The 27540-nt window shown below is 38.6% G+C and overlaps 1 protein-coding gene across 11 annotated transcripts in view; it reads left to right on the top strand.

The window, feature by feature from the left end:
• The window catches only part of LOC5567292 (alpha-1,6-mannosyl-glycoprotein 2-beta-N-acetylglucosaminyltransferase), a 318648-nt gene extending 292945 nt beyond the window's left edge, over nt 1-25703 (top strand). For 10 of the 11 annotated variants that reach the window (XM_021837631.1, XM_021837627.1, XM_021837632.1 and 7 more), the window contains 3 exons: nt 860-1030; nt 2313-2527; nt 24809-25703. In XM_021837631.1, coding sequence (XP_021693323.1) covers nt 860-1030; nt 2313-2527; nt 24809-25031 — 609 coding nt within the window. In that variant the 3' untranslated portion in view covers nt 25032-25703. The remainder of the gene's footprint in view (nt 1-859; nt 1031-2312; nt 2528-24808) is intronic. The other variant, XM_021837634.1, reaches the window with a different exon arrangement.
• The last annotated feature ends 1837 nt before the right edge of the window (nt 25704-27540 follow it).

Genomic DNA, 27540 nt, shown 5'->3' with positions numbered 1-27540 from the left:
ACCTGTGAAAGACAACCGTTAATCGGAAGTATATGTAAACAAATATTTGCACTCACTATATGTAAACAAATATTTGCTTCGCACATATTCACCAATTCCCAAACCTTTTCGCACAATCTCATATGATTTGTACAGCCATACCACTACACTATCGCCCCCTCACGGAACCACTCATCACTGCTAAGTGCTTTTTTGCACTAACGTAGTCATAAGGACCAAATGACGCCATGTGTACTTAAACGTCTTTGTCTTTCACCCGTTCCGTCTCGTTTCATCCGACAAACATCATCAAATTAACACTATAACATCATCCATCATTAATCAAACTTATCACTCATCAAACATCCATCGACTCAATCCATGCGTGTGCTGTTTCCCAAAACCGGCCATATGACGTGCCCACGGACTGCATTCCGTCACCAACATCTACCACGGTTACAAACCGTTCGGCTACCTGCAGGCTAATGCTTTGCTCCAACCAGCAGCTGCTTCGTCTCATCTCCATCAGCAATATCACCATCAACGTCAACAGCTGTATCCTTACTTGGATCCCTACAGTTCGATGCTTCTCGGTGGAGCTGGCCGTGACAATGATTTCAGTTCCACCAATTACTACCACAATCGTTACATGCCACGTTCCCAAAACGGGCAGAAGGTTTTCCCCAATTCCCAATCCTCTCAAATGTCCCAATCCTTGTCGAAGCCCTCTGCTAGCATCGGTCAAAACCATATACCACCTTACATTGCTAACGAGCTCCATAATAATCAAAATCGTCTGTTAACCGCTTATTCGAATCCGTATTCGGCGTTACTCCCGGCTGCTGAATTCCCAACGCATCGGCAATATGACCTTCTTCAGCAACAAAAGCAACTACAGCAACAGCAACAACTGCAACAGCAAATTCAGCGCCAACAGCAAGCCAATAATGGCGCCGGGGCTAACGGTGGACAATCCACCACCGAAAAGTACGCATCCCAGTCCCAGTGGGGCTACCAAGTGTTGCCAACGCTGTACTCGATCTACCAGAAGGTATAGTGTGTATTTCCAGTATGCCTTGCAACTTGCTAAATACTGCTACTGCTACTACTTCTTCCCGGGACTAGGTCCATATCGAATCGACGTTGCATGTGTTAACTTTTTTGATGTTTCAAACCTTGAAGAGAAATATTTGCGTTCATTGGTCTTCAGATTTAGTATTTCTGTGTTGACTAACTATTGTCTTCATTTCTTTCAAGAGTTGAATAACCGAAACCGCTAAATTTTATGATTTGATAATAAAATGGTCCACAGTCCCACCTGTATACTTGACTCCTCGATTTAATATGATGAGGTCACCTGATACAGCTTTTTCGATTGATTAACCCGTTACTTGGCTGCCATTAATGCTACCTTACGCTAAAGTTAGCTTGTTCTATAAACCATTGAAATTGCGTAGAATTTGAGCAGCTAATGACGTCACAAATATCAAATATTGACATTTACACAGTGCTGCCAGATTCTATTCAATTTTGATATTCCGCTGAATATGTACCCCAAATTGCAATTAAGGTTCTGGAATGCGTATGTTCTTTGATTGGTAATCGATGTCTATAAATGTAATTTATCCGTGTTTTACTTTGCACAATACTCAGCTTAGTTTGATAGTATTCTTTCATAAAACATTACTGGTTCATTAAATTGCAATTCATTATCAGTTCATTAACGTTTCCATTATTTTCTTTATTGATCGAAATCAACATATGTTTCATCAAAAAGCATCCACGGTTGGGAATAAATCCTATCAGTATTTTAGTTTGTAGCATGAAGATTAGTATCCCATCCCATTTTCTCAAAACTCGAACATCACCGTAGCTTGCGATTCTTTTCCGTTGAAAAATCCCTCGTCCTTCAATCCTCAACGAACCGTTTAGTTTCCATGCATTTGTAAATTGTTCACTGTATATCGAAAACAGGTGTCCCGTAGCAATCCCCATCCTATTAGCTGTGCTTCACATACTGCCCCACTGAATTATTCATGTTTTCCCAAACTCCAGAGTTCCGTACCCTCCGTCTCTGTGTGTGTGAGTGTGTACTGCATCCAATGCCAGCCGTCCCAATTCAACTGTTTTGAACATTGAAGTGAAATTTGATTTTAGTCGTTTCATTTTCGAGTCCGGTAGAATTTGATTATCTAGTGTTGATGAACCTCCCACCCCCAACTCCTATTTCTAACGTAAAAAAAAAAACCTTGCTGTATACAGCAACAACCATCGCAATCAAAATTCGTTCAGAGCTTTCTAACGCGATTTTCTTTCCGGCATCGAAACAACAGGTGGAAGTAACTCCATGGATAAGCAGTAAGCACAACATGGGGATGGCATTCAACCGGTCCACGTGGCACGAGATAACGCGGTGTGCGCGGCATTTCTGCGAGTATGACGACTACAACTGGGACTGGTCGCTGCAGCACGTGTCGCAGCAGTGCCTGAAGCAGAAGCTGCACGTGATGGTCGTCAAGGGCCCACGGGTCTTCCACATCGGTGAATGGTAAGTATGATGTGCAGCTGAAGGGCGTCACAAAATGAGTCTACTTCTTTGAATGAGGTTTGGTTCATTCATTCATTTTTATATCAGGTATCAGCAGGCCGTCTCCAGAGACACGTTCCCCGCTAATTTGGGCGACGTGCCATCGCCATATTTGAGCCTATTTCACCATCTACCCTATGGGAAAAGAAAGGGAAAGAAAAAATAGGAGGAAATAGGGGTGGGGTCCCTTTTTTCCGTTATCAAAGTCGTGCCCATACTTTCTGCGACACCCAATGCGAAAGATTGGAATCTAGAATGACTCCGACATACTTGTGACTGTGACTGATCAGACATTAATCTCAGTGTCAAAAAATCATTAAGGTTCCACCGCGGTTCCATGTTTCCGTAGAAATAACAATAAATGTTCTATTCGGGTTAACCGAAAGGTCATATTGGGGAAATCAAATCTTGACTAACTGAAGAGCACTTTGTAGTAGTAGTCGGCAAAACCAAAAGTTGGAAATGTTGGAAATGAGATATGAAAGGAGCAAAATTTTGGAGTGCCAATTGAATCGATTCTGTAGTTACGATACTGCGAGCCGAAGCCAGAGACTCATAAATACATGGAAAAACATTTGGTTCATCCGTAGAAGCTATGTCTACACATCCGGGGAAGTGTGTCCTCCTTCTACATTGAAATTGAGATGTAAAATTGTGAAAAAAAAATAGATTCGTTCTGGTGGGCTTCGATTCCACGACTCCCAATACGCTAGGCTGGGCGCGTTAACCAACTACGCCACAGAACGGGTAACAATTCTGCAGCGCAATTGGCCAACCTGAAACCAAAGTCCGTCACGACCCCATATTATCCTTCACAACCCTACACCTCCTTCGGCTTTCTGAGATGCTCAATTTGACTCTCCTAAGCGTGCCTACGAACAACAGTGAGAGATTTTATTTTTAGCGTCGCACTGTTGCCTTGTTTGTACCACACTATACGACGTATGCAGCGCTTCTCAAAAGCGCCAGAGAAGACCCGATGTTAAGGCGCAAGTAAAAATGACACAAAAGTCAAAATCGAAAAAGCAGTTAGGGCAAGTGTACCATTAGTGGTGCACCTAAGGGAAAACTGCTAAAACACGGTGTTAAGATCATGAAATATATGATTTTAACGTATCATTCGATAGATCTCAAATCCTTCTATCATTCAAATGTATAAAAATCACGATTCATTTGAAATTTCCCTGCAAAAAGCCTTGCACCAATAATAGGAACACTGTTCCTTTAGTGGAGGTATATTTTAAGGGTGGTTCCTTTAGTGGCGCAAACCATTGATTTCTTATGGGACCCTCCACTATGGGTACTGATGCACCACTATAGGTGCAAAGGAGCAAAAAAAATTAAGCAAAATAATTGTTTTAAATAGTTTTACGGTTAAATTTCATGAATATTATTCGATTACTTGTATCATTTTCGCATCGTACATAATACAAAAATATCACATAATCATTTATTAGCGCAAAACATGCCAAAACACACTACCTCCACTATTGGAGCTACCTCCACTAAGGGAGCGTTTGCCCTATCTCCTTTTAAAACAACAAATCGAAGAAAGTAAAAACACACAGCCTTTTTATTTGGCAAATAAAAGAGCTGTGTGTTTTTATTTTCTTCGATTTGTTTGTTTAAAAAGAGAAAACTGCTTTTCCAGTTTTGACATTTGCACCATTTTTACTTGGGCCTTAAGGGATCTGGGTGAAAACGTGGTCAAAGCCAGAAGTACCCAAAATAGTGAGATGCTTTTTGAGGAAGATGTATGGAGCCACAGCGATAATTCGTTTCGGTAACCGCTGCGAACAAGGTATTGGAGTTAGGCAAACTGTTGATTGGATGGTCGAAATGCCGAAATGCTCCGCGTTCGAACAAACAAGCAGAAGAATGTTTCAAGTGCATAAGCAATGAGCTGGATAGATCCAAAATGTGCTGGATTTGTGGAAAAACGCGTCATCTTGTGAAACACTGCACACAGAGGCCAAAGTACATGCTTTGCACTCCAGAAGTTGGGAACGACCATCAAACGGAGTTGCTTCTGATGCCTTGCCTGCAAGAGGGCGATAATGGAGATAACCCTGATCAATCTGAATCACTATGACACCACACAGCGGCTGTTGTGACAGTCAACTACAGAAAATATATGTGACGTTGTGATTATTGCAGAGCTTATCCTGATAACGGCCACTGGGTGGCGGATAGAACGGGAACGGCTGCGATCAGGGATTGAATCCTGAGAAAATTGAGAGAACCTCTCACGTATCGCTCTCTGTAACTATCATAACATGGAGCACATTTTGAGAGACTGTTTATCGTATACTGTTACCAGAGGCGCGTCCACGTTCGAAACAATGGGTAGGACAAACGCAAGCATTTTTTTGTGGACAGTTAAGCTAAGAAAAATCTTAAACCTGAGATGGAAATTGAAATTTATTATATTTTGGGCAATCAAATGCAAATACAGTTGAGAAAATTCTACTGTTTTCAAGCATTATAACGATATTTTCAGATGACTTTTCCGCTCAACCAAATAAAATAACAAAATTCTAGGAAGACTGGTTTGTTTTTTGGCTCCCATACAATTTCTATAGAATGAAAAATTGCTGAAAAACTTCAAAGTAGGTTATCACAAAACAAGGTTTTTGTCTCTGACACCTCTATACTTCTAACCCGTTATTTTCATGCCAAAAAGAAGAAAGACTAAGAAAGCTTTTCATCGGGCTGGTAGCGACTGAGTGCCTTAAAAAAGGAAATTGAAGACCACTTGCCAAAACGAGACTTGAAAGGGACCAGAAAGAGGCCGAAAAGAGACCAAATAGGAATCAAGAAAACAAATTGAAATCTAATAGGAGCCAGGAGATAATAGTTTAAATATTCATAGCATCAGAGCGGACATTTCTCAAAGATCTAAGACTTTCTTTTAGCGAATAGCTTGTGATATTACGACAAGTATTACTGGATGTGTTTTTTCCATTTTTTTCGAAAGAGGATACTTTAAGGCTTCAACCTGGATTTTGGGACAGAAATAAAATATCTCTAAAAATATTTCAGAAATCATCTGAATTCCTCCAAAAATTCTTGGACAAATTTTACAAGAATGTTATTACTTTATAAGATTTCCCTGTGACATCCTCCAAAATTCCCGGTCAAAACGTCTTCTAAAATTCAATCAATAACTTCTCCAAAAATTTATAGGTATTTCCTTTAAAATTGTCTCTTAGGATCTACGTAAAAAAATGAACTAGAGATTTCTCTTAAGATATTTTAAGCAATTGCTCCAAAGATTCCTTCTAAGATTTCTACAGAAATTCATCCAATAGTTCTTTGATATTTTCTTAAGTAAGACTTGAAAGGTTTTTTTTTCATGAATGTCTCCAGGGAAGTACCAAGGAATTTTTTCTGAAAAATAAATCCGTGAGGTATTTCTAAGGAGTTTTGAAGTCATCCTTAATGATCAAGAACCTCTGAAATAACTCCGGGACTCTTGAAGAAATTTCAGAAGATTTCCTAGCTAATTGGCTAAGACAATCGAAAAAAAATCAATCGAATCTCAAGATAGTTTTCCGCAGGGTTTTATGAAAGAATTTCTGCAACAACATTGGACAGAAACTCTATGGACATTTGTGGAATTATAGGAGGAATTATTGTAGAAGTTGCTGTAGTATAAACTTGTGTGAAAACCTAAATAAACTTTTGAAGATTGCATGCGATTTTTTTGAGAAACATTTAAAGATATATTTGGTATAACTGTAGGAGTAATACTTTGATAAAAAGCTGGAATAAATCCTAGGAGAAAAAAAAACAAAATAAATTTGTTCGAAGAACATTTCAAGTAATTTTGGATTTCAGGGAAGAAACGTGGATGAATTCTTGAAGTAGGTGGAAAAATTCTTGCAGGATTTCTTAAAAAAGGACCCTTAGGCTACACCAGATATTCTGAAATAATCCTTTTTGGATTTCCTCAGAGGAAATTCTGTAGAAATCTTTGGAATATTTCATGGAGTAACAAGTGGAGAATTTGGTAGAAGGATTAGTGACAAAATATCTGGAAGAATTTCTAGGATAGTTTTGAAAAAAAAAAAATCAAAGTTATACCTAAGGAAATTACTGAAGGTACCGGGTAGCTTTGACGTTCTCAAGGATTTCCTGGAGCAAATTTTGGAGGAAATCTTTTAAGCATCTTTTAAAAATCGTTAAAAGAATTTCTAGGAGAAATAGTAGAGAAATATCTAGAAAAAAAGACAATCCTGCGGAAGACGCTGAAGGAATTCTAAATAAAATCACTATGTTAATTCCTGAAGCTTCAATAGCATATTGATTCTTTTGTAGTCTATGAAAGTCTCTGGAACTTATACAATTTTGCATCAGCATTCAATGCAAGCAGAAAAAGAGAGACTTCAGAGACAATTTTGGTTAAAATAAATATTCAAAAGACCTTACATTAAAAGTAGACACTTTTTAGAGACTTGAATAAAAATAGAGATCAATTGTATAAAAACAAATTTAATACCAGTCCTGCCTTTAGGATCATTCAGTAGATCCACTTTTTTATTATTCATATTAAAAAATATAAATATCCTTCCGATTTATATCCCTCTTAAATCAATTTGATTGAACAAATTTGACAAACACAGACCAAGCTGCTTGCCTTTACTACCAGTGAGGTTGTTCTGATTTTCTCATTTAATTCTAGATAACAAATGGATGAACATTCGGTGGATATGTGTATTTTTTTTATTTGCACTGTTGTAGTGGTCAAGCCAATCGTAAAAGTTTTAAGGAGAAACTGAAGATGTTTGAAAATGTTTGGTCACGCAGAAATTTTGCTGCAATTTCTTGAACAATTCTGCTAAAAAAATCATGAGAAAAAATCGTTTTATTCTGCTCTAAATATTTTTATTGATGATGCCACAAAATATCAGTAAGTAAGTAATTTGATCAAATAATGTTTGAAGAATTAACTAAGTGTTACTTCCAGAAATTTCTACGGTAATTCTGATTCAATCAAGAATTTATTTTTCTATTGGTTGAAGAAGTTTCTTGAAGCAATTATTACAGTTAGTTTCACGGGATTTTCATTATATATATTCTCAACCGTTCTTCTCACGAGCCAGAACTTTTGGGATCATGTACAAACATACCATACTTTACTAGGCATGAGAATACAATGAAAACCCTTATCATATTTCCATCCATCATAAGAAGAAGTACGATGTTGATCCAGTTTCTGCTGATCTAGTGTTTTTGTTTTATTGAATCGTGGGTAGGACAATCCTTTGACTGTCCTACCTAGGTGTTTTCGTGCGTAGTACATGTCCTACCTGTCCTACCCACTTCCCGCGCCACTGACTGCTACATTTTTGATCAGATCAAGGGGGATAGCAGGGCATGATGCAAACCTTCTAAACAAGCTCCAAACCTGGGGGACATTATTGCTATCGAAAGTTCGGGAATTGTTTATCGTGCCAGTAAAATAAAACACCTACCCCAAAGGTAAACAAGCGAGAAAAATGGATTTTATCATTACTTTCTCGTTGGGGCTCTCGTTCACTACTCCCATATATCAGACTTGTAACAACATGCGATGCATTGCCGATCATGGATCGCAACAGATGAAATGTTTTTCTTCGCATGCTTTGATTGTGCTTCAGAATCAAATGAGAGCGAATTCTACAATCCCTGGCTGCGAATAACTAGCGAGTGGAAGTGGAAGACGAAAGCCTTTTACCGACTCATATTCCGAACACTCGGTTTTTGTATGACGATTTGGTTGAAATGTTTCGCTGAAATATGTCACCAAATGACGAGGAAATGGCAGTCGAATGCAATTCAATATTAACGTCTCCAATATAATTTATACCGCGGGAGTAGTGATGGTTCTCTAGTTTGAGAGCAGTAGAACAAGCTCAGATAAATTTATTTGCGAAATTATTTATTTGAATACGATTTATTCGTACTGTTCGAAATTTGAATCAAGGTGTTCGGAATATGAGACAGAATTAACACAGTGTTCGGCATTTGAATCAAAATGTTGCTCCATACTTTTACGTAAAAACAATACTAAAACTAATTAAATCAACATTATTATCGGTGCACCCAACAGCTAACAGTTAGGCTTTGTGAAGAAATATAAATTTACACAACTATCAGCTAATTTTTGCCAATCAGATGCATTTGAAGTCACGGTTGGCCTTAAGTGTTCGGAATATGAGTCAAAACGGTACAAGGAATTATTCGTTGAGGCACTTCGTCGAGACGACGATAACGAGGATATCGACGCCACCGAGCTAACACAAAGGATAATAACGGCTTGTGATGCAACTATGCCGCGAAAACAGAAGCCAAAGAACAAACAGCGACCAGCTTACTGATGGAATGACTCGCTCAGCACGCCTCACGCTGCTTGTCTCAGAGTCAGAAAGCAGGGCACAGAGAGCAGGGATGGAAATGGAGAGAAGGGAGCAAAGCCCGGCTTTTCAAGAAGCTATGACTGCACTCAAACGGGAGATCTAGCTTAGTAAATCTAATTGCTACAAGGAGCTGTGCCGAGATGCAGACAACAATCCGTGGGGTAATGCGAATCGAGTGGTTATGGAAAAGATCAAGGCTCTTCGACACCAGCTGAGATGTGCCCAGACAAGCTGAAGTCGATCGTGGACGGACTCTTCCCGAAGCACGATCCAACGAACTGGCCATCAACGCCGGACACAGAAGCAATCGCTGACGAACGGCAAGTGTCTAACGACGAACTTGTAGAATCGGCGAGACGACTAAAATCGAAGGAAGCCTCTGGGAGATCCAGTCTTTTTTAGGCCCATTTACCTGCTGGATACGCTCGGAAAGGAAAACTCCTGGAAAGAATCATCCTCAACATGGTGAGACAGTGTAAAAAAAGTGAGCGTGGGTTGTCGCAGATGTACTTTGGACTCCCTAATGGCTTAACGATGGTAGACGCAATTCGAGCAGTATTCGAGTTTGCTGAAAAGGCATCGAAGTAGAAACGAAAATGAGATCGATACTGCGCCGTGCTCACAAAAGATGTGTAAAACGCATTCTACAGCGCCAGCTGGTAGGCCATCGCCCAGCACTGAACATAATCCAGGTTCCCGAATACCTGTGCAAGATCCTGGAGAGCTACTTCCAGAGCAGAATCTTGGTGTACGAAACTAATGAAGGGCAGAAGTCAGTGCAAGTGACAGCGGGCGTCCCTCTTGGTTCCATTCTCGGTTCAACTCGTTGTAACGGGATGTACGACGGAGTCTTGACACTTCGGCTACCCAGGAAGATTGTTGGTTTTGTGGATTATGTGTCACTAATAGAGTGTTCATCCCGGGACATCCCGAGACAAAAAATCCTGGGATTTGAGGAATTTCGGGATTTCCCGTTTCCCGGGGTAAAAGATCTGACGTCCCGGGAATCCCGGGATTCCCGAAATGATCGTAAATTTTGATTAAAATCACTAACTTCAAATACAAAACAATGAGATTTTTCTTCACACTCAAGCTTTATTCAATAAAATAGAAAAGCACTATAAAGGAGAGTGAATACATTGAATACTAATATCATGGAGAGAGCAAATTAACAAACAAGACAGAAATACTCTTTATTTGTAGATGTATTGGATATTTTCGTTCCTCTTCAACAAAGGTTTTTCGATAATCCTACGTTGGGAAAGCTTATTTCAAAGTACACCTTAACATCTGTCAATACTACTCAGTAATTAACTTTTTTAGCATGATGCATTGATTGTGGGCATTGTACCCCAATGATCTTGAAACTTTTCGCTTGCGTTTCAAATTTTTGATGACTTTTCGGTTGTCTGTAGAAAAAATTGTATTATTATTTTTTCATTACAGTTAATTACAGTTAACTCTCCCTTACTCGATATTGTAGGGATCATAGAATTAGGGAGGTATCGAGTTACAGAACACAAAACCAGTGCAACAGCGATCTAAGGGACCATCGATTTAGCCATGAAAACCAACTTTTACTATGGTTATCTAACTCCATATCGAGATAGGAAACATCGAGTAAGGGATAGTTGACTGCTGGGAGGGAGGCACCGATACTACACACGAAATATAAGATAACGTTATTTTGAACTGCAAGATAACTCCAGCTTGCCAACAACAATCAAGGCAGGCTTCGAGAAAATCGGTAGTTTCCTTTTGTTGTGCACCTTCGATCTTTCCTGACAAACATGAAAAAAGGGGGGGGGAACTTTAAAGTAGATGGAGTACCGTGTACCTTTTAATTCCGCTCCTAAATGCTTATCTTTGACAGATACGCGTATTTCGACTACCACTTGCAGTCTTCTTCAGTGTCAGTTACTCGTATCCACTGAAGAAATCGTCGCATCTCTCTACCTTAAATACTAACACCAGATAAGTACCTACACAATCAAACTACCTAGGAAAAAATTTCGACAGGAGTATACCTGTCATGTCTTGGTCAAAAATTGAAAAGGGGATAATAATAATTATACAAATCCCTAACTATCTACCTATGTATTCAAGTTCGTTTATATTTCTTAGGTACAAACTTAAATAGCCTTGATTGTCCGTTTCCTTGATCCCTATTAAGAAGTAGTGAAGGCTTTTGTTTGTAAATTTCTAAACTTTCAGCGACGTCTAGTTTCCAAGATGAAGATACGCTTCGTACGATGTCTATGTTATCGCTTGTCATTTGATGTCCATCCTGGAAAACATGTTCAGCCACTTTTGATTTAAAATCATACGCTAATCCCTTTTCTAATTCCTTGTCCGCTTTTTTTACCTCAGCAATATGTTCTTTGAATCTTATTTCTAGAGTTCGTTTTGTTTGTCCTATATAGATTTTATTACAATGGGGGCATGAAATTTTATATACTCCTGCTCTATTCAGTTTATTAATTTTATCCTTTGTTGATCCTAATCTAGATTTAAGCTGACTACTCCTACTGCTGAAAACCAAATCTACTCCATATTTTCGAAATTTCTTAGCCAAAGGCTGTGTAATCTTGGTATCAAAATTCACCGCTACTCTTTTTAAATCCTCTTTTTCGGCAGTAAGTGTTGTCATACTTTTCCTATATTTATCCCTTGCCCTCTTATCTACTACTGCTTGTATTGTACTATTCCTATATCCGTTAAGCCTAGCCGTCTCAAAAATATAATCCAGTTCATTTGATTTTCCAGTTTCACTTAAAGGAAGGGTTTGCATTCTATGTATCATATGATGAAAAGCCGCCATTTTATGCTGATAAGTGTGGTTGGAAGTACTCGGAATAACTCGCATAGTATTAGTTGGTTTCCGGTAAATTTCAAATTCAAAGTGAGACGATTCCCTCGTAATTAGCAAATCCAAAAAAGGTAGTTTATTATCCTTTTCCTCTTCATGAGTAAATTTAATATCTTTGTGGATACTGTTAATTGCTTCTAAAATTTTTGGCAAATAATCCTTTTTGATAATGCTAAACACATCATCTACATATCTCCACCACCGCTGTGGTAACAAATCTTTCTTTTTCAAAATGCTTTCAAAATTGGCCATAAACAACTCGCTCAAAATTTCATTATATCAGCAGAAGGGTCTCCTACACACAAACTTGCAAAGTGGCTGGTTAAGGAATTCCAATCCATGCCCAAACCTTTTGAAAGCCGTTCGGTTAACAATACTCAGGAGTTTGCAAGCCAACTTCAGGCTTCTGGGTATATTCAAGACGATGAAATTATGGTTTCTTTTGATGTTAAAGCATTATTTCCTAGTGTGCCAGTTAAAGAAGCCATAAACCTTTTGGAAGAATGGCTACTTAACCAACACAATGAGTCAAATTGGAAAAACAAAGTTCGGTATTACATCAAATTAACCCGACTTTGTATGGAAGAGAACTATTTTAGCTTCCGTGGTAATTTTTATAAACAGACAAAAGGTGCACCTATGGGTAATCCATTGTCTCCGTTTTTGAGCGAGTTGTTTATGGCCAATTTTGAAAGCATTTTGAAAAAGAAAGATTTGTTACCACAGCGGTGGTGGAGATATGTAGATGATGTGTTTAGCATTATCAAAAAGGATTATTTGCCAAAAATTTTAGAAGCAATTAACAGTATCCACAAAGATATTAAATTTACTCATGAAGAGGAAAAGGATAATAAACTACCTTTTTTGGATTTGCTAATTACGAGGGAATCGTCTCACTTTGAATTTGAAATTTACCGGAAACCAACTAATACTATGCGAGTTATTCCGAGTACTTTCAACCACACTTATCAGCATAAAATGGCGGCTTTTCATCATATGATACATAGAATGCAAACCCTTCCTTTAAGTGAAACTGGAAAATCAAATGAACTGGATTATATTTTTGAGACGGCTAGGCTTAACGGATATAGGAATAGTACAATACAAGCAGTAGTAGATAAGAGGGCAAGGGATAAATATAGGAAAAGTATGACAACACTTACTGCCGAAAAAGAGGATTTAAAAAGAGTAGCGGTGAATTTTGATACCAAGATTACACAGCCTTTGGCTAAGAAATTTCGAAAATATGGAGTAGATTTGGTTTTCAGCAGTAGGAGTAGTCAGCTTAAATCTAGATTAGGATCAACAAAGGATAAAATTAATAAACTGAATAGAGCAGGAGTATATAAAATTTCATGCCCCCATTGTAATAAAATCTATATAGGACAAACAAAACGAACTCTAGAAATAAGATTCAAAGAACATATTGCTGAGGTAAAAAAAGCGGACAAGGAATTAGAAAAGGGATTAGCGTATGATTTTAAATCAAAAGTGGCTGAACATGTTTTCCAGGATGGACATCAAATGACAAGCGATAACATAGACATCGTACGAAGCGTATCTTCATCTTGGAAACTAGACGTCGCTGAAAGTTTAGAAATTTACAAACAAAAGCCTTCACTACTTCTTAATAGGGATCAAGGAAACGGACAATCAAGGCTATTTAAGTTTGTACCTAAGAAATATAAACGAACTTGAATACATAGGTAGATAGTTAGGGATTTGTATAATTATTATTATCCCCTTTTCAATTTTTGACCAAGACATGACAGGTATACTCCTGTCGAAAAAAAAAAAAAAAATTCCTAGGTAGTTTGATTGTGTAGGTACTTATCTGGTGTTAGTATTTAAGGTAGAGAGATGCGACGATTTCTTCAGTGGATACGAGTAACTGACACTGAAGAAGACTGCAAGTGGTAGTCGAAATACGCGTATCTGTCAAAAATAAGCATTTAGGAGCGGAATTAAAAGGTACACGGTACTCCATCTACTTTAAAGTTTCTCTATTTGAGATTCTGCTCAGAGGATTCGAACATTCATTAAAGAGATGAAAAAAGGGCCACAGTTTTCTATGCACTAAATATTCATTTTCATTGGAAAAACTAGAACGATGCGTTTTTCAATGCTTTATGTTCAATCAGACTAAATGATACTCACGTGACATTACTTGCGTTATGTGCATGAACTGATTTTCATTCGATTTTTATCACTTTTGAAGAAATACAAAAATGTGTTTTAATCAGTTACGCGCTTTTTTCATGTTAGTCCAATGTTTGAGATCTGGGCTCATCGTGACAATTCGTGACAGCGGAATCTCGGCTCACTATGACGTACAGGAATTTTGTATTGGTTTCTCCCTCCCAGGTTGACTGTATTAGCATTGCTTAGTTGTACAAATTTTATGTTACTTACGTTCGTAAGATTCCTGTAGTTATCTACGGGATTGCGACCCATACTCGCATAACAGTCCCATTTGAATTTTCATCACTTTCGAGTTAACTTCATGAATAGCGTTCATTTTTAGTGTACTTTTCGAAATCGTTAACGAAATTGCACTTTTGTATGAACAAAATGCGAAAAAAATACCAAATCATGTGCGTCTCATATGAAAAGTACCCGCATAAGAGTCCCATCAGGAGATTTTGACTAAATTCGAGCAAATCTACTCCTCTTATGATTTCTGCAATTTTGTGTTGTAGTCTTCATCATATTAGAAAGAGGAATTATACATTTTTTTCTACTTGAGGTGAAGATTATACAAATATTCTTACTTGAGACAAAGATATTTTAGAATGCCTTCTGGTGCGATATGTTGTAGAACCACATATAGAATTGCATTTTAGCGATCCTCTAAATTACCTCTGAAACATTGCTACTATTGCAATTGCATAGTGCTTCAACATTCGCAATCTCCGGTAGACTCATGAAGTGAAGTGTTTTGGACTAGCATATGAATGCGCAAATCTTCACGGGCATCGTCAATAAGGATGGTAAAATTGAGTAACTGCGACGTCTAATGCCGAGAAGAGGGTCCAACCAGCAGGTTTATCCAACAAATTTGCAACAACTTGTCGTCACTAGATTTTGAAATATTGTTCGATTATACACCTTGGCATGCTTGAAATTCAACGTGAAGCATGTTGAATCCGGCCACACGGGTCGAATCAAGACCAGGGCAATCTTTTGCACGTTCACCACCCTATAGGCTAATAATTTCGAGGAACCACTGCAATTAAAAGAAGCGATTACTACAAGAGGAAAAGTGTCTTGAAATCTATTGTAATTTTGAGAAGTGTCAGGGTGACGCGATAACATAGTAAGCGGTCCCAAGTAATGGGACTGGTATTCGGGTATATTTGCGTTTGGCAAAAGAAATACTCGGATAATAAGTCCCATATGGCAGAAGTTTGGCTTTGAGCATAAAAAAACAAGCGCATTGTTTATATTATACCTAGTTGTTGAATATCCTCTTATACTGCAATGATACTGTGTTGAATAATGCCACGCGAATTTTCCACTGTCAGTAACAGTGTAACGAAAACATTTGCATTAATGTTTGAATGCGTTTTTCTCGACATGCTTTCTAGATGAGACTGTAATGCGAGTATGGGCAGTTTGTATCTATTTCAATTTATGTGTTTCCAATTTTAATTCAATGGCTACAGTAAATAGTCGATACACGTGTTGATACACGTATTGGCCGTACATATCTACGATCAAGGCTAACCTAAAATCAGACAATGGTGACTCGTGTTTAAGGTTTATACGAATTGGAATATCTCACCTATCCGTTATTCTAAATTCTACGAACTTAATGAGATTAACTGATAGATGGCGAGTTCAAATTTACTGACATTAACTGATGGATAGCGAGTTCAAATTAACATCTACACCAAAGACAAATTAAAGACCCCCATGTCCCTTGCAGTTGCTCAACATTTTTTGGCTCATAAGGTAATCTAGAATGCCGTTCAAAGTGTACTGCGATCTGTCAAACTTGGGTACCTTTTGCACTACCGAGGGACCAAATGCAGTACTAGAAGTGGTACCCAATCTGAGTCCGAGTGTGACGGACCTGTCTACACTGCACTCCTCTTGTCTCGTATCGATATGACAGGCTCCCACTGAGCTGTCAACGATCGCAGCAACCATTATTCTTCGGGCAAAGTAATCGATTACGGGTCTGCGGTTAACGAGTTGTTGGACTGTGTGAGTTCTCGCGTAGGGTGTACGCAACAGCCGGGAAATGGACACTCTAGTCACTAACGGTGATGAGCAAGACGCTGCAAGAAGTGGAGATGTCCGTGCTGGAAACAATTGCGCAATCGAGCGGAGTCAAACTGCAGATAGCTCATCACAAAACAGATGTACTGCCAGTCAGCAACTGCAAGGCGGCTCAACAGATGGGGGTCAACTCCAGACAACCAGAAGTCGCATGAAAGTCTACATAACAACTCGTTTATTCACACAAATTACGTCACACCCGCAAAACACGGTGGATAAAAGCATCAGATTGATGAGTTTCCTCGCTTAAGGTGAAGATGCATCGAAGCCAAACCTCGAATTTTCAAGAGCACAAATCTAAAGAACCTGGAAACCGTTCGTGCTGAAAATCTAATCGATTGGTCACCACCAGCGAGTGACTAGTGAGTAGCGTTTTCAGCACAAACGGTTGTCTGGTTCTCTAGATTTGTGCTCTTGAAAATTCGTGGTTTGGCTTCGATGCAGCTTCACGTTAACTGATAGATGGCGAGTTCAAATTTACTGAGATTAACTGATGGATAGCGAGTTTAAATTTACATCTACACTGCACTCCTCTTGTCTCGTATCCATATGACAGGCTCCCACTGAGCTGTCAACGATCGCAGGAACCTTTTCTTCTTCGGGCAAAGTAATCGATTACGGGTCTGCGGTTAACGAGTTGTTGGACTGTGTGAGTTCTCGCGTAGGGTGTACGCAACAGCCGGGAAATGGACACTCTAGTCACTAACGGTGATGAGCAAGACGCTGCAAGAAGTGGAGATGTCCGTGCTGGAAACAATTGCGCAATCGAGCGGAGTCAAACTGCAGATAGCTCATCACAAAACAGAGGTACTGCTAGTCAGCAACTGCAAGGCGGCTCAGCAGATGGGGTCAACTCCAGACAACCAGAAGTCGCATGAAAGTTTACATAACAACTCGTTTATTCACACAAATTACAGCACATTCGCAAAACACGGTCGATAAAATCATCAGATTGATGAGTTTCCTCGCTTAAAACGCTTTTTTTTTGTGAGTTCATTTGTACATTTTGTTTCGACCCGTACACTCGTACAAAGTAAGTCGAACCAATCCGTTACAGCTGTCAAATCAACATGTGATATCATGTGTTGAGTCGCATAAGATCACAGATTATCTGTTTCTGTTCGGGATGAACCACTGCGACCAGTTTCCTTTGATCTTTTGTGGTATACCCGTGTCCTTTGTTTAGTGCATGTCGTTCTACTCCATTACTATTGAGAAATAATGAAGTAGTCGTTTTTTATACAAATATCATTCTTTACCATTTTGCATAGAGCCTCTTTAGAAAAAGAAACCGCTATTTATACCTTTTGGAGAAAACAGTTTGTCACCATTAAACTCTCAAAAGCGCGCCCCTTAATCAGGTTCGGCCACTAAGCTGGTTGAATGATACTGATTTTGACCATGTATCGGTACTCTAGCGTATCAAATTTTTGCTTCTACTTATAAGATTGAAAGTCGTTTTTTGAAACTTTGAACAGGTTTCATCGCATGAGACATTTAGATTCCTTCAAACACAAAGCTTATATTAGAATTTAGGGAGTTCTGCTACTCCACCGATTCGGAATCGTTTCCCTCCTATATATCGAATGGTAAACTCTTGAACTCGGAAAGAAAGATCACAGATTAGTTCGGAAGAAAATTTATACACTCGCTTTGTATGCCAGTTTTCATCACATAATATATGCACGTATATTGCCTCCACTTTTGTACGTAGAAGGCCTTTTCGCGACATCTGATAAGTGAAATTTTGCACATGCAAAGCCTCCGGGTGATTTCGTTATACGTACATTTTGGTTGTCTGGGACGTCGGGAGGTATGTGATTTCACCGAAGCGCGTGTTGAAGCACCTGGGAGGAATGATTGGAGTAATCGACGATCGGCTGAATTTGCACAGCCACGTTGATTATGCAGCGAAAAAAAAATAGATCGGTTTCTCATCAAAGACGCCAAAAGCGAAAAAGTACATAATACACTATGTAAAATGCATAACATAATCATATAGGTGATAATTTTTAAATAAATTACAATATAAGTGAGCAAAAGCATAGAAAAACCGCTATTATTGAGTTGGCTCAATAGCGTATCTGCTACGAGAATCCACAAAAGTGGTGACAAGACTCCCCCTTGGGGGCATCCGCAAACACTCAATTTTCGAATCGCTGCTTGACGCAATTTCGAGAAGAGATGTCGGTTTTTGAGCATTTGATGAATCCAATTGGTAATCATTGTAGGTTGCCCATGGTTTCGTGCGGCTTCCAATATGGCATCGATAGGCACGTTATCAAAGGCATCCTCAATATCCAAGAAAACACCCAAGCAGGATTGCTTCTGAGCGCATGCTTTCTCGATATCGTATACAACTTTGTGTAAAAGAGTTACTGTGGACTTTCCAGATTGGTAAGCATGTTGATTCACATGAAGAGGCATGTTTTCCAAATAAACATCACGGATGTGATGATCGATAATGCGTTCCAGATATTTCAGAAGAAAAGAGGTCAGACTGATTGGTCTAAAACTCTTCGCTTCTTTATACGCCGCACGTCCTCCTTTCGGGATAAAGCAGAACAGGATAAATCCCATCCGCTCCTGGAGATTTGAAAGGAACAAAACTATCAAGTGCCCATTGAACCGATTCAGTAATTACGATACTGCGAGCCGAGGCCAGAGACTCGTAACTACATGAAAAGACATTTGGTTCATCCGTAGTTGCTATGTCCACACATCCGGGGAAGTGTGTATTGAATAAACATTCTAAAACTTCTTCATCAGAAGAAGTAAAGTCACTATTAGGTAAGCGAATTTTGTTCACTTGGAAATCCTTAGATTTTGCAAGGATTTCGTTCAGCCGACTGACTTCACTCAAACTGGAAACATTTGTACAAAGGTTTTCCCAGCCGGATCGTTCAGCAGAACGAAGAGCCTTCTTGTAAGCCTTGCGAGCCGACTTGAACGACTCTGATCCAGCTGAACGGCGTCTGTTCCAACTCCTTCTACATTGTTTTCTGAGTCTAGTTAGATCGGAATTCCACCATGGGGTCACTCTTGCAGTCTTTACAGGCCACAGAGGACATGCTTCTTCAAAAGCTTCCATAATGAAGGATGTTGTAGTATCAACGCCATCATCCAAATCACTTGGATTTTCAATGGACGGAGAATATCCATGAAATTTGGTCGCAACCAATTCATCAATATAGAGTTCCCAGTTTGTTTACCGGGGATTCCTAAAACGCAAAGTCTGCGCAGTTACATTTGAATGTTCAAAAAAGATATAGCGATGATCAGATAATGATTCCTCATCTGATACATGCCAATTTGTCAACTCGTGACTGATTCTATTCAAGCAGAGCGTTATGTCTAACACTTCTTCTCTATTAGATACCATGCAGGTTGCTAAGTAATCCAAGATCTGTACTACTTAAGTATTCCATCAGACTGGGGCCTCTCAAATTGATATCTGAGCTAACCCAGATGATGTGATGAGCATTGGCATCACTGCTCACAATCAGCGGAAGGCCTTTTGTTACGCAGTGTACGACAACTCGTTTGAAGTCATCCGTTGGGGATGGTTTATCATGTGGTAAATATACCGAACAATAGACGTATTTCCTGTTGAGTTCACCAACAGAAACATCGATTGTGACAGCACATACATCTCTGGTAGTTAATTCAGAAATGAGTGTAGCAACGATTGCTTTATTTACGAGCACGCATGCGTGGAGCATGGAGCGCGAGTTTGCCATTTCAAGTTTGCTGAAAGTAGCAAACACTGGGTCCACAAGGTTACCTAGATAGAAGTTCCCTCTACGATAGTAGGGTTCTTAACCTAGCGCCATTTGGGCTGTACCATTTTGCATGAGTCTACAAATATTGATCGTTGCTGTTCTTTTATGCTGAAGATTGATCTGAGCTAACCTAACCGTAGCCACTAACCAAACTAGGCAGGATTAAGCTTTTTGCAATCTCAGCACGACGAAGACCAGCAGCGAAAAAACCAGATCGGTATCTATTGAAAGTCGCCAAAGGCGAAAAAGCACAGAATACACTGTGTAAAACGCATAATGCGAAACCATATAGGTGATAATTTAAATTAAATAGCAACATATTCATAATTCCAGCCTTATTTAGTCTCTGGCTAGAGACTGAAGAAGAGCAGTCGATTATCTCGGAGAAACACAAGGTCACCGCACCATTTCTCCGGGTAGCACAGGAAGGGCACAATACTGCAGAGGGCGCCCTGGTACTCCACAGGGTCCGTTAGCGGTTAGGTTTTATTTAGACCCCCATAACCATTCATTCCTAGGCACGGTACGCATTAGACACATTCCAGCGTAACGCGACACCACGAGGAACCGACTTTCATCATCAAATTAGGCATGTTCTCGGAAATATGCCTTGTGACCATGTGTTAAAACAGGTTTTATATCATGCATATTAAATGTACTTGATGTTGTGACATTCATTTTGAAACATAACACTGCATATATGGTAATTAAAAGCAGTTGCATTTCGTAACGCGACACCATCGCTGAAATGCACTTTTTTAAACGTCACTCTATAATCGCCTATATCTGCTCTGCTATAATTTTTACAATCCGGGTTTGTTCTAGGCAATCCTTCTATGTATTGATAAGAATCAGAAGGTGACTTCAAACTGGATGGAAATATTGAATAATTGCAGAAATCATTGAATTCATTTTATGAGCGCCGCGTTACGTTTATCTTCCAACAGGGTTCTGCAAATGGTGTCGCGTTACGTAAAAAGCATTTTTTATTTTTATTGATAAAATCGGTAATGTTGCTTTCGGGTTCCAGAAAAAATGTATATCTAGTATTGTTATTTGTTTAATACATTCGACATTCTGCCTCACAGTGGAATAATTTGATCCGACACTAGTTAAAATTAATTTAATGTTTCTGTGAAACCTTTTGAGAATGTCGTGCTTTGTAAAAGCGTAGATGGCACTTGTGGTCACCATATAAATTTGACTAAATTCTTTGCAATAATGTTAAGATATTTCTGTGATTTTTTAAGAATGTTTCCGGTACAGTGCTTTCGGATGGCGGCGCGAATAATCTTGAGCTTTGATACATGTTAGAATGATTGAATTTGATTGTAAAATAAAATTATATAAACCTTTAAACAATGTACTTTTAAAAGTATGCTTTCGGCAAAGTCGACAAGCAGACATTTATGATTGTCGGAACTATCCGAAATTCAATAACACAGTGGAGTTAATGGATCTGATAAATGGGTAAAATTATTAAAAAGATTCAATCAATTATTTTGAGAATATTGTTTCAGAAATTTGTAGACGACCATAAAAGCTTCCCAATGATGGAACTAAAAATATGTAGAGCTGCTGTACAGTGGGGTAATTGCACTTTTTTTGGGTTAAATTTTTTAACCGTTTCCTTTTAACCGTTTCTCTTTTGAAGATGATGAGAATATCCGATGTACATTCGATTTTTATAATCTGCTGGTTCAGACATACCGTGTGCATGTGTTTATGATTTACTAATGGTGGTCTGAAGGATACAGAATTTTGTGGCACAGGGGTGTAATTGAACCAGATATTGGGCCAATAAAATTTCAACGTAGCCATGTAGTATTTTGAGGATCATGTTTTAGCAAAATTGTTAAGGACGTTTATGGTCTCAAAATAGTGATCTGAATATCATGGAATTCTACCGCACAGAAAAGTTATTAAATCAGATTATTAGGCGAAACTGTGAATACATTTAACTCATAAAATTCAGTTCATCAATTATTCAACCGATTCTTTGAGCTTTCTTCTTCTTTCTGGCGTTACGTCCCCACTGGGACAGAGCCTGCTTCTCAGCTTAGTGTTTTTTATGAGCACTTCCACAGTTATTAACTGAGAGCTTTCTTTGCCAATGACCATTTTTGCATGTGTATATCGTGTGGCAGGTACGAAGATACTCTATGCCCTGGGAAGTGGAGAAAATTTCCAACCCGAAAAGATCCTCGACCAGTGGGATTCAAACCCACGACCCTCAGCTTGGTCTTACTGAATAGCTGCGCGTTTACCGCTACGGCTATCTGGGCCCTCTGTTTGAGCTTTCATTGAAAGGAAATACTTGTACCAGATTTAAGCGTTGGCGCAATTCTTCTGAAACCTTCCACGTTTTAGTGAGAGATAAATAGGGTAGGTGCACCAGTTATGGACATAGTGAGTCCATATTCCGCCATACGTGATTACTTTAATGTCTTCAAATTTTGAAAATGTTTGTGTGTTGTAGTAGTTAGATTTAACATATATCTTGATGTAAAAACATTCAAAAAGATTTAAAATGTGATAGTTATTAAAATTTTACATATGGCCAAATAGGGAACTACTATAGCCATAACTGGTACACTTTCCCTATGTTTCTTTTTTTCTTTTTTGCACAAAGCTCTGGTTTTAGGTCTGGTATTAAGAATGGTTGGTTAATATTCATAAAAATTATCAATTTATAAAATCATCCAATCTGGGCTGCCATGGGCCACTACAACTCCCTTTGTAAATCCACAAAACTGGTCGTAAAAATCATCCTAGACCACTGCGCGTTTTTTTAACACGAAAAAAATCATAAGTATAGAACATATAAAATTTGTAATACACGTATAATTGGGGGCATTTCTTAGCCGAGTGGTTAGAGTCCGCGGCTACAAAGCAAAGTCATGTCTGGGTTCAATTCCCGGACGGTCCAGGATCTTTTCGTAAAGGAAATTTACTTGACTTCCCTGTGCATAGAGTATAATCGTACCTGCCACACGATATACGAATGTGAAAATTACAACTTTGGCAAAGAAAGCTCTCAGTTAACAATTGTGGAAGTATCATAAGACCACTAAACTGAGAAGCAGGCTCTGTCCCAGTGAATACGTAACGCCAGGAAGAAGAAGAAGTATAATTTGTATTGAAATTAAACACCACCTTGATCACCGAAGTTTATTGCAAAATTAATCAAATTAATTATTATACAACGTAAAGGATGAATGTCAACATAGATAAATGTCATGACAAGACATCCAGAAGATTTAAAAAAAAAACTACGTGTCTAAGTTGATTTTTATGAGATGACCATTTTTTACGGTTGCTGCAGATCCTCTCAAGAGCTTTATAATGGCCACCTATATCCAAGAACAATCTCAACATCCGTTATGTTTAGTAATTGATTTCTGATATGTTTTGAAAAAAAGCGCAGTGATCCAGGATGATTTTCACGAAATGACTATGTTTACGGATGTTCCGGATCTTCCGGAGTTCCTTATTGTGACCACCTAGGTCCATGAACAATTCAAATAATCTATTGCGTTTTATAATAAGGAGTTCTGGTGAGTTTGCTAAAAAAAAACTGTCTTGGATTATTTTCATGAATTGACCATTTTTACGGATATTCCGGAATATCCGCTGGAGAACCACGTTGTTTACCATCGAAGCCAAGTATTCCACAACATGTAAGAGACTATTCCTGCACTAAACGACACCTGTCTGATAAGATTTGGGTCACTAGCCATTAAAAACCAGAGCTACTTGATCAGATTTGAGTGAAAAACAAGAGAAAACAGACATACCCACATTTTACAAAAACGGGGAGGGTTTTAGTGGGGTGGCACCAACGCTGAAAGCTAGTATAACTATTTCCATTTACTAAAAATCAAAAATTTCGAAAATCGGTTGTAGCATTGCTGAGAACGAGCATTTTGAAATTTGTAGTTTCATCCTGAAAATTTACGGTGAAAATTAACGTAACGCGACACCAAAACTTTGCACCTAGTGTAACTTTTCGAAGAATGGTCCGATTTTAAATCTTTTTTATGGAAACACGTATCTCGACGAGTAGGAAAAGAATCCAAAATATAAGAGTTTTATAAGAAGTATTAATTTTACAATCTCAAAAATAAGGCTATTTTCGTAACGCGACACCATAATAATGTGACTATTCGAAAAAATACGTTTTCAAAGAACCAATAATTTGTTTGAAAAAAATAAACCCGCACATAACAATGTCATCCAATACCCTTCTAGTTAACGGATAAGACAATCATATTACACTTGATAAACTATGATACAGGGCTATTATGAAAAAGTTGTTTAGTGTCTCAATTTCTCACCAATAAATTATATAAACTTTATATAACTTTTCAGGTATGTTTTTCACTGCATTTTCAATCAAATTTATGTTTTTTATACAATTCAACATATTGTCTTTCATGTTCTGCATAGCTTTGGAAATATTTCAGAGTTTGAATTTTTGATATCCTGGCGTAGATGTGCGTGGAATGTGTCATTACACCATATATTAGGGGTCACCTGTGAGATGGACTTTTACCACCGAAACAGACAGTCCGTAGAGTTAATTCTTAGCCAGTTGAAACAACCGCTACCGACACTACGCGGCTATCTAGGCTGCTCGGGAAAGGGTAGTTTTTAGACTTCAGTTTCCACGGCATAGCTGCGTCATACGTTTTTAGCAGACGCTTCCGTTGACTTGCCTGCATTAATGTTTAGCTTCTCTTTTATGCTGCCATAGAACGTGTTCAGAGAGTTAAACCATTCGTCGTAACAGTGCACGAAGCCCATTATCATAGCCCCCATAGATAATCACCAATCATTAAAAATCAACTGCGTGAATCAGGTTGAAATGTATATCTAACATTTGTGTATTTTTACCCATTTCCAGCGGTGTCCACCACAAGAAGAGCAACTGCGAATCGAATCAGGTGATCTCGAAGGTGCAACAGGTGCTGCGGGTAGCCCGGCGCTCGCGGCAGCTCTATCCAAAGTCCATCTCGCTGACGGTGGCCAGCGTGATCAAGAAGACCAAACTCCGCAAAGGCAATGGCGGCTGGGGCGACCAGCGGGATCACCAGCTGTGCTTCAACATGACCCTGATCGGACGGTAATGCACAGAGCAGCGCCAGGTGCAGGATCACTGAAATCCTATGAGTAGCTAGACTGAGACATGGAAGACTCGCAAAATGATGACACAGACACACAAACAAACACGCAAACAAGCGTCACGTCCTATTTTAGTTTCTAGATTGTGTTAGATGTAAACATGTGACTAGAAAACCAAACAGATGACTTAGCGAGAACCACAAAGAAAACGTGCACGAATGAAATGCAACAGAAAAGTGTAGATAATTGTAGGTAAGGTAAAACGGGAAAATTTGTCATGTTTTAAGTAAAATGTGGATGTAGGCCTATTCACGACGTGTTCCAAGTCAAATCTCAGATAATGTTGGTAGTATGGACCCCGAGACGGAGTTGAAGTGTAACTTGTTGCAGCTGAAAGTGATGACATTTTGTAACGTTAAACCAAGAAGAAAAATGAAATCACAGGGAGCTTTATTGAAACTTATGTGAAAATTCTAACTGGATTACGTGTCCTACACTAACGCGGTCGAACAGCGTTTTTCGTCAGTATTGTTGGATATAACTATCTTCATGCGTTTCATATTCACCACTGAATATTGTGATGGCAGCGATACTATAATCTCCCACTTCTTTAAGTTACAAAGCGGAACAAGGTTTTTTTGCAATCACCTAAATAGCGACACATAATTCGATCCTTTAAACACGCAAAATGTCTGTTTTGTTAAGTTGTTCCGCTTCAATTACTTAAAAAAAAAATCAAAAGATAGCCTGTTTTCAGTAGTGAAATAATGACTTTTAATGTTGCTGTCTATGATAAGTTTGCAGAGCTAATTGACAAACTTTTACTCATTTAGCTGCCGTGTATTATGAATCACACACACCACAGAGTACAGAGATGATATCAGTAGTGAATATGAAACTTGTCTAGTATCAACATTCACCACTGCCTAACGTTAATCAAATGGGAGTGAGTCGACAATTGTCACCTCATTCGACTCGTCTCACCTCACACGCCGCGCAGAATAAGCACAAATGAGCTCATTTTACGGATTCCGGTGAATTATCCAGTAATCTCAACAGCTAAATAGTTCAATAAATTAAAATACCGTTTTCCGTAAAAAAAAAAACAAATTCCGGTGAAATTACAACGAAAACTGTAATGAATGATTGTACTTCGTTATTTTACAGTACCGAAACGTTTGGCTATACAAATTTCGCTGGAATCCGTTAAACAATCTAAGTGTGTATGCTGCCGCTAGTGTTTCCAAATCACTTCAGTTTGAATTGTTAAACAACTTTTAAGAAGAGTTTTGTTCTTATTTGTGCCCACACCGAATAAAACTCTCAGACAAACTTGAACACCCCTACAAATTTTGAATAAACCTTTGCAGGTATTTGTGCGAGGTTTACGAAGTTATAAGAGGTGTTCATTCGTCTGAGAGTCTCTGTCTTGATGTACACAAATTCGAAGATGTAATCAAATGCAAGGAAATGTCAAAAAACGGCCTATACGGAAAATATAAGAGATACACTTATCATGTAATTGCATTGCCTTTAATTTATGAAACATTAATAGGAGTTTAATCAGAGAAAATGTGTTTAACTTTAATTGCTCAAAGATCCTCTTCACTATTGAACCATCTCTGACATTGGCGCAAAAATGACAGTTAGCAATATCCGCCTAAATATGTCCATTATTTATGTCTACGAGAAATTGAAAAAGCAATGTACTGCCCATGTTGTCCCAACTTTTGTTTTCTTTTTCTTCTTGACATCACGTTTTCACTGGGACAGAGCCTGCTTCTTATCTAAGTGTTCAATGAGCACTTCCACGGTTATTAACAGAGAGCTTCCTTTGCCAAAGTTTCGCATTCATTTATTGTGTGGCAGGTATGATAATACTCTAAGCCCATGAAAGTCAAGGAAATTCCCATTTTGAAAAGATCCTGGATCAACCGGGTATCGAACCCAGACACCTTTAACATGGCTTTGCTTTGTGGCCGCGGACCACTCGGCTAAAGAAGGCCCTAAAAACTCTTTTCTCATCCTGTACTTTTTATACAGTCAAAACCTAACACTTTGTGGAAAGATAACCAGCAATTTTTCCAATATAGCAGTAAATGATACTGATACAAACTAATTTCAAACTATTCTTTCCCTTGACAGCTTGATACCGGTCGTTATCAGTTTTGATTCGTCTCACAACTAACGGCTTACTATGATATAGTGAGCAAAATATGCCACTTCAACATTATAATAAAATGTTTAACTACATTTTTTAGTTCTTTGGACATTCCTCTTCATTCCCAAAGCATGAAGGAATATGTAGGTTTCCCTTAAAATTCATTGGTCCCATCAAAATACAAAGGAATCATTTTCTACGCCGAACATCACGAACACATTGATGCGTGCAAGTATTTTTCTTCGTCCCGACGGATGGAAAACTTTGTTTACTTCCTCAATAATATGCGATCGTTGAGATAATTTCTTAAAATTCGTTATGGCGTATGATTGGAATGAAATACTTCAGTGCAG

This window comes from Aedes aegypti, chromosome 1 (genome assembly GCF_002204515.2).
Source record: "Aedes aegypti strain LVP_AGWG chromosome 1, AaegL5.0 Primary Assembly, whole genome shotgun sequence".
NCBI lineage: Eukaryota > Metazoa > Arthropoda > Insecta > Diptera > Culicidae > Aedes > Aedes aegypti.
The sequence above is the reverse complement of the archived record's forward strand: the minus strand, read 5'-3'. Positions and strand labels throughout refer to the sequence as shown.